The sequence below is a fragment of the Amblyraja radiata genome, chromosome 7 (assembly GCF_010909765.2).
Source record: "Amblyraja radiata isolate CabotCenter1 chromosome 7, sAmbRad1.1.pri, whole genome shotgun sequence".
NCBI classification, from domain to species: Eukaryota; Metazoa; Chordata; class Chondrichthyes; order Rajiformes; family Rajidae; genus Amblyraja; species Amblyraja radiata.
Window position 1 is genome coordinate 63,988,452 of NC_045962.1, and position 12,576 is coordinate 64,001,027.

A 12,576-nucleotide genomic window follows, 5' to 3' on the forward strand; every position below is an offset into this window, starting at 1 on the left:
CAAAAGAGGGGAGTGGCTATCCTTATTACAAATGCAGTCCAATTTGAATGCCATAAAGAAGTCAGGGACAAAGAGGGAAGGTATGTATTAGTTAAAGGAAAGTTGGAAAACAAAGTCGTGACACTGATCAATGTATATGCCCCCCCAGAGAGTACCAAATGTTTTTTCAAAACTCTGTTTGACATTATTGCTTTAGAGACTGAAGATATTTTGATATGTGGAGGGGACTTCAATGTGGTCATGAATCATAATTTGGATACAACAAGCCTAAAAAAACCCAAGATGCATCTGACCAAGTTTATTAACAGGAGTGGAGAGCAGCAAACAATGCAACACATCATTGAAGCATGCCCTCAACAAAGACTCAAAGGAGGACTGGTCACCCTTCATACAGCAGATCAAGAGGCAACTGCTTGGCTAAAGGACTTTGCATTCGCTAAATAAATATTAACACATCAGTACAGGAAATGGGCCTAATTGATGTTTGGAGAGAACTTCACCCTTTAGAAAGGGACTACACACACTATTCAGTACCTCACTCAGTCTACTCCAGGATTGACTACTTTTTAATGAATACGGGTGAAAGACACAGGATCACAGAGTGTAAAATCGGGGTGGCAGATGTATCTGATCACAGTGCGATCAGCTTGACAGTACACCTGAATAGTAGAAAAAGAAATACTGTTTGGAGGCTCAATGTGGGTATTTTGAATAATAAGGCAAATGTGGAACAAATAAGGGAAGAGATAAAAAGGTACATAGAAGAGAATGATAACGGGGATGTGGATCCTGTAATACTGTGGGATGATATGAAGGCAGTTATACGTGGAAAGCTGACATCATCACAAAAAAAGGCCCGGCTAGCTACGTATGAACATAAAGTAGAAAAACTGAAAGAATTGGAGAAAAAACATAAAAACATACAGGATCAGTTGGTACTAAAACAGATTAAGGAAAAAAGGGGGCAGATAGATGAGATCCTCAGGGGAGATATGGAAAAAAGGGCAAGATTCGTAAAGCAGACCTATTATAAAGCAGGTCCAAAAGCAACTAGACTCCTGGCCAGACGCCTGCGTAAACATCAAATTATCAATTACCAATTATCACATGAGCCAGATGAGATAGAAAGTATATTTGAAGAATACTATAAGAAACTCTATTCTAAACCACTTTCAGCTGACGAAAGGACAATGAGAAGTTTCTTAACTCACTTGATCTGCCATCCATTGGTGAGACACAAAATAATACCATTACGTCACAATTTACGGTTAAGGAGCTGGAAGCTGCAATCCTCTACTCCCTCTTCACCTATGACTGCACACCTGTACATGGTACTAACACCATCATCAAGTATGCAGATGATACAACGGTGATTGGCCTCATCAGCAACTACGATGAGTTGGCCTACAGGGAGGAGGTCCAGCACTTAGCAGCATGGTGCGCTGACAACAACCTGGCCCTTAACTCCAAGAAGACCAAGGAGCTCATTGTAGACTTCAGGAAGTCCAGGGGCGGCATGCACACCCCCATCCACATTAACGGGACGGAGGTGGAACGTGTTTCTAGCTTCAGGTTCCTGGGTGTTAACATCTCCGATGACCTCTCTTGGACCCACAATACCTCAACTCTGATCAAGAGGGCTCACCAGCGTCTTTTCTTCCTGAGGAGACTGAAGAAGTTCCATCTGTCTCCTCAGATCCTGGTGAACTTCTACCGCTGCACCATCGAGAGCATCCATACCAACTGTATCACAGTATGGTAGGGCAACTGCTCTGTCTCCGACCGGAAGGCATTGCAGAGGGTGGTGAAAATTGCCCAACGCATCACCGGTTCCTCGCTCCCCTCCATTGAGTCTGTCCAAAGCAAGCGTTGTCTGCGGAGGGCGCTCAGCATCGCCAAGGACTGCTCTCACCCCAACCATGGACTGTTTACCCTCCTACCATCCGGGAGGCGCTACAGGTCTCTCCGTTGCCGGACCAGCAGGTCCAGGAACAGCTTCTTCCCGGCGGCTGTCACTCTACTCAACAACGTACCTCGGTGACTGCCAATCACCCCCCCCCCCCCCCGGACACTCCTCCCACAGGAAAAACACTATGTCTGTATATATGCTAATGTAAATATTTATTCAAATCATATGCTATGTCGCTCTTCCAGGGAGATGCTAAATGCATTTCGTTGTCCCTGTACTGTACACGGACAATGACAATTAAAGTTGAATCTGAATCTGAATCAGTAGACTCAAGGCTAGTAAATCACCAGGCAGCGATGGGTTTCCACCAGAATGGTACAAGGCCTTTAAGAAAGAGCTAACACCTCTGCTCCTGTCTTGCTTTAACTGGACCCTTAAAGAGGGCAGGGCTCCCCCATCATGGAAGGAAGCAATTATTACCATTTTACCCAAGGAAGGCAAAGACAAAGATCAATGTAAAAATTTCAGGCCAATCTCAATTTTAAATGTAGACTACAAACTATTTACCTCAATCATTTGCAAAAGACTCGAGACTTTTGTACCAGATCTGATTAATGAAGAACAAACTGGATTTATTCGGGGGCGTCAAACACAGGATAATATTAGAAGAACCCTCCACATCGTGGATAATGCTCAAAAAAAGGATACAAATATGGTCCTGGTCAGTTTAGATGCAGAAAAAGCCTTTGATAGTGTTAGTTGGGTATTCTTATATGAAGTACTGAGGAGATTTGGTTTCAATGAAGATGCAATTCGGTGTATTAAAACAATATATCAGGAGCCTACAGCTAGGATTAAGGTAAATGGAAACATATCAAAAAGGATCCAGTTAGAGAGGGGCACAAGGCAAGGATGCTGTCTTTCTCCTACTCTCTTCGTTTTGTATATCGAACCCTTAGCACAAGCAATAAGGCAGAGAGAAGACCTGCAGGGGGTCAAAATAGGGGGGAAAGAACATATAATTGGTCTTTTCGCTGATGATATCATTATTTTTCTTGAATGACCAGATATATGTCTCCCAAATCTAATGAACCTATTTGAAACATATGGATACTACTCAGGGTATAAATTGAATATAACAAAAACACAAATTCTTTCATTCAATTATTCTCCATCCCAACAAATCAGAGATGCATATAACCTGAAATGGAACTCTAAAACGATGCAGTATCTTGGTGTAACTATAACCAAAACACTTTCCAACTTGTTTGAAACTAATTATAACAAAATTGAAGAAAACATCAAAAAGGGTGTTGAGAGGTGGTCGACCCTTCCTCTAGACTTCAGTACCAGAATACAAACGGTAAAAATGAATATCCTACCTAAACTACTATATTTATTCCAATCTCTCCCAATTAATGTTCCCCGAGATAAATTCATAGCCTGGGATAAAATGATCTCTAGATTCATTTGGAATAGCAAAAAAACAAGAATAAAATTAACAACACTTCAACTGCCGAAAAGCAAGGGTGGAATGGCTTTACCAAATCTGAAGAAATACTTTTATGCAGCTCAACTCAGACCTCTGGCTTGTTGGTGTAGACCTGATTATGAATCTCGATGGAAAGAAATGGAAAGGGAGATACAGGGTTACCAGACCCAGATTTTGGTGGGAGACAAATATCTGAGAGGGGCTTTGAGACATGCTATGGATCCAATAGTAGCATTTACGTTAGAAATATGGAATGTTATAGTGGAAAAATACAAATTAAAAAGAGGGGTTCACGCATTGAAGTGGTTCGCATATGACTCAAAGTTTAAGCCAGGGGTGTATGATTTAAAATTCAAAGAATGGGCACAAAAAGGCATAACGGCAATGTATACAGTTTCAGAAAATGGCGAGTTTATGAGCTTCCAAGATTTAAAGTCAAAGTATGGTCTCGAAAACAAATATTTTTTTTGATATTTGCAATTAAGAGACTACTTTATAAAAGAGATAAGGCCAGAACTAGATGAAACTTCAAATAATGTGATCAAGGTGATTGTGGATGCATATAAACAGAAGGGGTCTCGGGTCATCTCTGCTTTCTACCAAGCTCTGGTGGAAAGCGGGGGAGAATCAACGCTCTACATAAAAACAAAATGGGAAGCAGAATTAAAGATTCAAATAACAGAAGAAGAATGGTATCAAATGTGTGAAACACAATGTTCATCCACAAGCTCACTAGTATGGAGAGAATTTTGCTGGAAGAATCTATCTCGCTTTTTTATAACACCCAAAATAAAAAGCAGGCAACTTGCTGTCCAACAACACTGTTGGAGGCTGTGTGGGAGTACGGAGGCAGACCACTCGCATATTTTCTGGAACTGTGTAAAGATAAGGCCATACTGGGAAAATGTTAATGCAGCTGTAAATAATATCTTGGGTTATAAAATCCCAAATACCTGCCCTGTGATGTATCTGGGGCGTATTAAAGATAGTGTAAAAATAGAAGTTACATATTTGATTAAAGTTTTGCTTGCAGCAAGTAAGAAGGCCATTACCAGGCAGTGGCTTAATGAAAAAAGTCCAAAACAGGAACAGTGGTTAGAAATTGTGCGAGACATCTTTAATATGGAGAAATTGACATATTCCTTGAGAGTCAAGGAGAATTCATTTGAGAAGATCTGGGAAAAATGGACTGTTTATTTGAGCCATGACACCAATTAGATAAATGCCGAGCTAGATATGGGAAGATTGCGTTATATAGAACTAGATGGTATGTTTGTATGAATGTTGAATTATCTCCAGATAACTAATCAATGTAATGGTTTTTCTTTTTTTAATTTGGTAAGTGAACCACACGGTCTTATTCCAATTTTTTTTTTTATTTACTTTTTTTTTTTTTTTTTCCCCCATCTACTTATTTTTTTATTTTGATTGCTGTTTTTCTTACTTTGTTTTATTTATGGTGATGGTGTTGCACTGTTTTGAAAATATCTCTTAAAAATCAATAAAAATGTAAGTGAAAAAAAAAAAAAATACCAAGATTCATTTCTTAAATTGCTATCAGCAGAATTGGTTTGTTCCAGCATTTCCTGTAGAATACATGGCTTCCTTTGAACTTGTCAACAGTCAATTTATACTGGATTGCATCGTGTTAAAACATCAGAAAAAGAAACATAGATACAGGATCATAAGAGTGAAGAGACTTTGGGGATTTGAGTTGTGCAGCAAATTTAATGACAACTGAAAGGAATTTTAAGTTGCTGCCAACTACTTCAAACAACTTTTTATTTTTTTTAACAACTGTAATAAACCAATTTTGGTAACTGGGATGTCATTACCAAAACACTATTGATCACAGACTAATTAAGAACCAAACAAACATTTCTTGCAGATCTCTAAATACTGGAAGTGAGAGACCATTGACCTGCAAGCCATTGAAACAATTTTCAAAATCCAAAGGAAACAAGGTTGTTTTTAATTAAAAGAACACCATTATATATTTTTATAAATTTTTAACTGCAATGAATGGATAAAGATAAAACAATCTACAAAGGAGGCCAGGAAACATCAGGAAGCCAATTAATGTATCATAGATCACAAATCATATTACATTGCATTTCTATTCAATGCATTGAAGGGGTGTGTGTGGGTCTTATAAAATAGGTGGCAACAATTTGTAAGCCTTTCAAAGGTAAGCTTATTTTACAAAATTAACCGTAACCGTATTAACAAGAAAGACTGTGAATATCATTTTCTCTGAGGGCATTCAAATTCCCCCCAAAAAAAGATATGCACAATGTTTCTAATATCAGAGATCTGTATTTTTTAAATTTATAAGTACAATTTTCATTCATTTATCCATTCTTTTAAAACACTCTTTGCATATGATTTACATAATAAAAGGCAAATGATCAATTCATTGTAAAAATTGGTTTAAAATCTTGTGTTCCATGAATGATTAATAGGTACAGGCTGCATAACAATGGATCACTGAGGTTAATAATGTCTGCAGGAGATATGTACATTTAAAATGAACATTTCTGACATTTAAAAAAAAATACTCCAAGTAAAATTAGCACAAGGAAATGATCTATTATCATAGGATGCAGTCACCAGTTAACACAGCTACTTCTTACCAAAGCCGATGGGAAGATCAGAGGACAAGTCAAATCAAAACATACCACCCAAATATTTTTGCTTCTGTTATGCTTACTGAGCAATTATGCCCAAATATTTCTCATCTCAAGATGTAATTAAATTATATATAAATTTAAAGCTACCATCTGCTTTCCTCTGCTTTTTGAGTTACATTAATTGCATTACTTACAAGTTATAAAGAAAGGCTCGTCTAAGTTATGTTGGTTCTATGGGGGCCATGATATCCATGAAGAACAACATGTGCAGCTTGTGAATTCATGGCACACCTGACCAACTCGCAACAACTAATAAATGTACAATAAAGTATCAGTTAAACTAGACTATGACTGTACAAGGCAAAGTACATGGTGCACCCTCTATAGTGTAAAGTCCATAGTGTTCAGTACTGGGTGAGGGTTGTGGTTTGGGTTGTGAAAGATGGTTTCAAGGGCCTGATGGTTGATGGGACGAAGCTGTTTTTGAACCTGAAGATAATGGTTCTCAGGCTCCAGTACCTTCTTCCTAATGGCAGCAGCAACCCAACATGGCCAGGGCGGTGTTTGTCTTTGATGATATGAATTGCTTTCTTGTGGCACCACTTCCTGCAGATCTCGTTGATGGTGGAATATCAATACAAGTGACGGACTGGATAATTACCACCAATTTCATTGTGATATAGTCTGGAAGCATCCATGATATGTGTTGTAACTTAGCGCATCAGAACAATGTCAGGGGCATACTTGCTCTGCCTGTCACAGTCACAACGCTGACAATTAGCAAGCTCTCGTTCCCAATTACAATATGTGGCTTTTTTTTTGTTGTTATTGTTGCAAGTAATATCGTTGAGATTAGACATAACCAACAAAATAAAGTCCTTTATTGAAGACAGCTATTGTTAAAGTAAGCAGCACATTCTTGACACACACACACCTATTGTTAAAGTAAGCAGCACATTCTTGACACACACACACCTAGGGCAAGACACTTCACCCACCTTTGCCTGTCTGTATGGAAGTAATTGTGTGAAGCACTTTGGGGTCAATGCAAGTTGACTAAAAATGTGCTATATAAATAAAGACATTATTATTATTATATATCATGCTGACAATGTTTGTTTAGGGTCAGAGGTAAAAATATTTAAGAAGGAACTGCAGATGCTGGAAAATCGAAGGTACACAAAAATGCTGGAGAAACTCAGCGGGTGCAGCAGCATCTATGGAGCGAAGGAAATAGGCAAAGTTTCGGGCCGAAACGTTGCCTATTTCCTTTGCTCCATTGGTGCTGCTGCACCCACTGAGTTTCTCCAGCATTTTTGTGTACCAGAGGTAAAATATGACTGGTCACGTGTGTGACATCACATGGAAGCATTATCCAATCTGCAAATTTAAAAAAGCTGGAATGTTCATATCTTTAGCAGACATGTATTATAGTTCTGTAGATAGGAAAATAGCAAAGAATAAAATTAATCTCTTACAATAATGTTTTAATGTATTACTTTGTGATGATATCTGGTCACGTGTATAGTAATTTCCAAAGAATGGGCCAAAGGTTGTGTCAAGTGGTAGACTCCTTAAAGTTGTCCTGGATTTCAAATTCTGATCAATTATGCCTAATCATTCGAAACCTATTTCTAAACAAAGATTTAACTGTGTGATATACTGTTAAGGAAACAATGCAGTTATGAAATTTAGAATGACACAGCATGGTTTATTAAACTACACTTCTTCAAAGGAGATTTACTATTATCTCAAATATCCTGCATTCTTTGGAACCTGGATCCCTCTAATGTGTTCTCCTTGATACACTGATCCTTCCAGCCTAAAGCACAACCATTCACCACCACACTGTTCTGACCCTTAACTAATTTTGCATCCATACAATCACTGACCCTTTGATCACAAAGTTCAATTAGGTACCTTGCCCAGAAAGCTGGCACAGGTTTTCATTCCAAACTTTACATTCAACTTTAACTTCCTGAGAAGATGATGTAGCCAAACTTTGATTCAAGAGAAACTACTGGCTCACTGGAGAAGGTGGTTTGGCAACCTGTTATGTTGCAGGAACAAACATTGCTCGATTAATTAATTCCATTGTTCTTGCCCATTTGACTGCTACCTGAATAACACATTGTAATATATTTACGATGATTTATATCAAAGTTAAGCATATAGTCTGAAAGAGCAACCAATTCTACAGGCTCCATCTGTATGCAGCAAGTTTTGTTCTGGAATTGGCCGAGGCCCAGTCAAGCTTATTGACAAATTAATGTTGATTTTAGCTTTTTTTAGACAATATAGAGCACACCAACTCAGCCTTTTCTGCCAAGATATGACCAAGACTGGGTTACATACTAGAAATATCCTCCATCACTCCTGAATCTGTTAGAGAACCAAATAGCCAGTGTCTGTTTCCCATGGTAGGATGCCTAAAAGTACAGGACTAGGTTTGAAGTGATGGGGAACAAGTTTCAAGAAGATCTAAATTATTTGCAGAGGTAGTTGGCATTTGGAATGAACTGCCAAACGAGGCAGTGGCGTTATCTGGACAGGTATTTGAATGATCAAGGCAAAGAGGGATGTGAAACAAATGGTGGTGTAGGATTTGTATGGTGTTAGCATAGACACAGTGTTGTACAAATGCAATGGTGTGCAACTCTACGACTAAATGCAACCTAAACCTCTTCCCACACTGCTTCCTCTATCCCCTACTCCCAATTCCATAATCTGCGCCGCATCTGCACCCAGGATGAGGTGTTCCAGACCAGGGCATCGGAGATGTCCTCATTCTTTAGGAAACGTGGGTTCCCCTCTTCTATTATAGATGAGGCTCTTACCAGGGTCTCCTCTATATCCCGCAGCTCTGCTCTTACTCACCATCCCCCTACTCGTAACAAGGACATAGTCCCCCTTGTCCTCACCTTCCACCCCATCAGCAGGCGCATACAACATATAATCCTCTGACATTTTTGCCACCTCCAGCGAGATCCTACCACTGGCCACAGCTTCCCATCTCCTCCCCTTTCTGCTTTCCGTAGAGACCATTCCCTACATAACTCCCTGGTCAATTTGTCCCTTCCCACCCAGACCACCCCCTCCCCTGGTACTTTCCCCTGCAACCACAGGAAATGCTACACTTGTCGCTTTACCTCCCCCCTCGACTCCATCCAAGGACCCAAACAGTCTTTCCAGGTGAGGCAGGGGTTCACCTGCACCTGCTCCAACCTCATCTACTGCATCCGCTGTTGTAGATGTTACCTTTTCTACATCTGCGAGACCAAGCATAAGCTCGACGACCGCTTCACCCAACATCTCCAACACTTCAACTCCCCCTCTCATTCTGAATCTGACCTTTCTGTCCTGGGCCTCCTCCATTGCCAGAGTGAGGCCCAGCACAAATTGGAGAAACATCACCTAATTTCGCTTAGTAGTTTACGCCCCTGCGGTATGAACATTGACTTTTCTAATTTCAGGTAGTCCTTGCTTTCTCCCACCTTCCCTCTTCCCAGCTCTCCCACATAGACTACAGTCTCCACCTCTTCCTTTCTGTTTCCCATCCCCCCCCCCCAAATCAGTCTGAAGAAGGGTCTTGACCCAAAACGTCACCTACTCCTTTTCTCCTTAGATGCTGCCTCACCCATTGAGTTTCTCCAGCAAGAAGGGACTTGACCCGAAATGTCACCTATCCATGTTCACCAGAGATGCTTTCTGTCCCACAGAGCTACTCCAGAACTGTGCCTCTTTTGGTGTCGATAGGAAGCCTGAACATGCAATTTCGCAAATATCATGCATTCAGTCACATTCTTGTTATGACAAGGGTACACATGCTTTGTACGCTTCCCTTCTGGTCTCTTGTTCAGTTGCATCAGGGCTAGTACTGAATTATGTCTACCTGCCCATGACAATGGCTACTTATCAGTAGTCTGATAGGTTACAATCAACTTTGTAAATTTTCCTGGAGGCTTGCTGGTGTAATATCATCTTTTCTATCATGTGTTGTTTAAGGTGAAGTGTTATGTTCAAACAATTTAATGTTTCTAGTTCACAAATACAGACATTAAACAGTGTTTTTTCTTTAAATTCACAATTTCATGTCTCCATTTGCTGTGACTAATTGTCACAGCAAGTGGGGTCGGGAAATTGTGAAATTTAAAGAAAAATAGAAGAGGGCGAATATATGACATGCATTAAAGAGCCTTGAAGTTTGTTCAGAACTTTGTCTTTATAACAATCAACACATCTTTCAGTATTTTGGGTTGCAGTTGTGCGCAATCTAGTGTACTTTTAAGATATATGTATCTGAAATTAAGCAAAGATAATAAAAATAAATCAGCTGAAGAGTTTGGGAATGGAAAGTTTCTGATTTTTATACTTTGACAATCCTGTCAACATCAGGACACTGGCGCCTGCGGTGATTAATATTATGCCTGGTCCACGCCTTACGGAGAAAAACGGTGAGTTTTGTTTTGATTAAATCTGCAATCTGGACAAATTCATCACATCTCTCAGATCATTCTTCTGAGATTACAAATACATGTATGCAGCCCCCTCTTAAACAAAAGCAAGTATGACAACCTACCCATACCACGAGCATTGCAGCCACCAGCACCTTTCATTACAAGGAATACCCGCAGCCTCGTTTGATGTCTTTTCAACTTTTCTTTCGCCTTCCCGTTGTCTGCAAGTTGCGCCCGTGACCGCCCAGGATTTAGGTACAACAAAAGGCAGTAATAAAACTGCCCCACGGTGAAAAGTTACCACTGACATACTCGTGTAGATTTTTTTTCTAAGCGTTTAAAGTAAAGCAGAATACAGCTGCCAACTCTAATAATGCAGAGAGATCAAACACTGGGGTGTAATATCAACAACATGCGTTCTTTCACAAATATATTTACTCATTCCCCATTTAAAATAATTGAAGTGCTGAAATATTTAACAATCATGCAAAAGTTGCATTAAAAGACATTTTAAAAAACTATACAAACTTATTCTTACCAAACTGCGCAGAAGATATATACACGTTGAGGAGGAAAAGCCCAAAGAGTTGACAGTGACCAGATAGTTTTGGCAGATAGAAGGTAGACAAGAGATCCATGGTGAATTCAGCCTTTCATTAGCGCCACGCTATTCCCCACGAACCGCGGAGTCCTTGTTGATTCCACACAGGATCCCATCAAATTAAAGGCTGCAGAAAGTCAGCGAGTGCAGTCAGTCGGCGCCATGCAATCCAGGCTGGTGTCAAATCGCAATAATCCTGCAGAGGGCTCACAACAATCCCACATTAGCATTCAATTTGAAAAATCCCACATTAGCATTTCGACACAGGAAAAGCGTGCTCCTCTGTCCAGCCCATAAAAATCTTCAGTGACAGATGTAGGAAAAAAACCTATTTAAAATGCACAGAATATTTCAGACAGCTTTACCATGGTTAGTTACACCTCAACATATTAATGACTTTAAAGTAACGTATTTATTATGCATTGGCCAGTTCCTCTGCTTTCCTAGGTGGACACTAGTTTCCATATCTTTTCCTAAACAGGCTGGTGAAAAAGCAATAGCATATTGAATAATTCGTCAATTTGAAAAATAGCAAAATAAACCAGTCCCTTATAGAAGACAAATTCCTCTCAACACAGTGAATTATTTTGAGCACATTAAATGTTGTGATCTCAACCATCCATGCTACTGACATTTTGAAAAGACAATCAAAATGGAAAGGATGAGGTGGTTGCTGGGTCCCTGATGGTAAAGAATCACGTGAGAGAAATGATCTTAGCTCAAAATATCAACGCAATTAGTAAATTTGGAGATAAGAGATAAAACTGATTATACCATTGGCAGAATTATACAATTATCAAGAGGACCCCTCAACAAAGGTTATGCACTAATTGGAGGAGATATTAATCTTCAAGTAGACTAGACAAATCACATTGTTAAAGTAGTTTAAAGATCAGATTCTTAATGTACTTAAAACTATTTCTTAGATTAATATGTCACAGAATCAACTAGGGAAAAGGATATTTTACATTGTTTTATGTAAATAAGGATGTTAATTAGTAATCTCATGGAATGGGGGTCTCTTGAGAATTGTGATTATAGTATGATGATTTTACACTAAGAATGACACATCTGAGTCAAAAACAAGAGCCTTGAACCTGAATAAAGGCAATGACGTAAGCATTAGTCAAAAGTTAGTTTAGATCTCCGGTTTCCTCCCACACTCCAAAGACGCACAGGTTTGTAGGTTAATTGGCTAGGTACAATTGTAAAATTGTCTCTAGTGTGTGTCGGATAGTGTAAGCGTGTGGGGATCACTGGACTGGGTGGACTCAGTGAGCCGAAGGGTCTGTTTCCGCGCTGTATCTTTAAACTAAATTCAGAAATTAGATTAAAATATCCAATGTTAATTTAGCAATACTAACTATATTTTATGATTATCAATGAGTTTACATTTCATTTAGAGATTAAAAACTCACAATAAAAGAAAACCTCACCCGTCCTTACTAAGTGTACATTGCCTCGTTGCCTCAGGGACATGAATCCCA

The 12,576-nt window shown here is 39.3% G+C and overlaps 1 protein-coding gene across 3 annotated transcripts in view; it reads right to left on the reverse strand.

Annotated features, from left to right (window-relative positions):
* LOC116975511 (von Willebrand factor D and EGF domain-containing protein-like) overlaps positions 1–11,288 on the reverse strand; it is a 244,904-nt gene extending 233,616 nt beyond the window's left edge. For 2 of the 3 annotated variants that reach the window (XR_004412640.1, XM_033024696.1), the window contains exon 1: positions 11,027–11,287. Coding sequence is in view for 2 of the 3 variants with exons in the window: in XM_033024696.1 (XP_032880587.1) it covers positions 11,027–11,126 (100 nt within the window). In the remaining variant the exon portion in view is untranslated. Of the gene's footprint in view, positions 1–11,026 lie in introns of all 3 variants that reach the window. The other variant, XM_033024697.1, reaches the window with a different exon arrangement.
* Between the last annotated feature and the right edge of the window lie 1,288 nt (positions 11,289–12,576).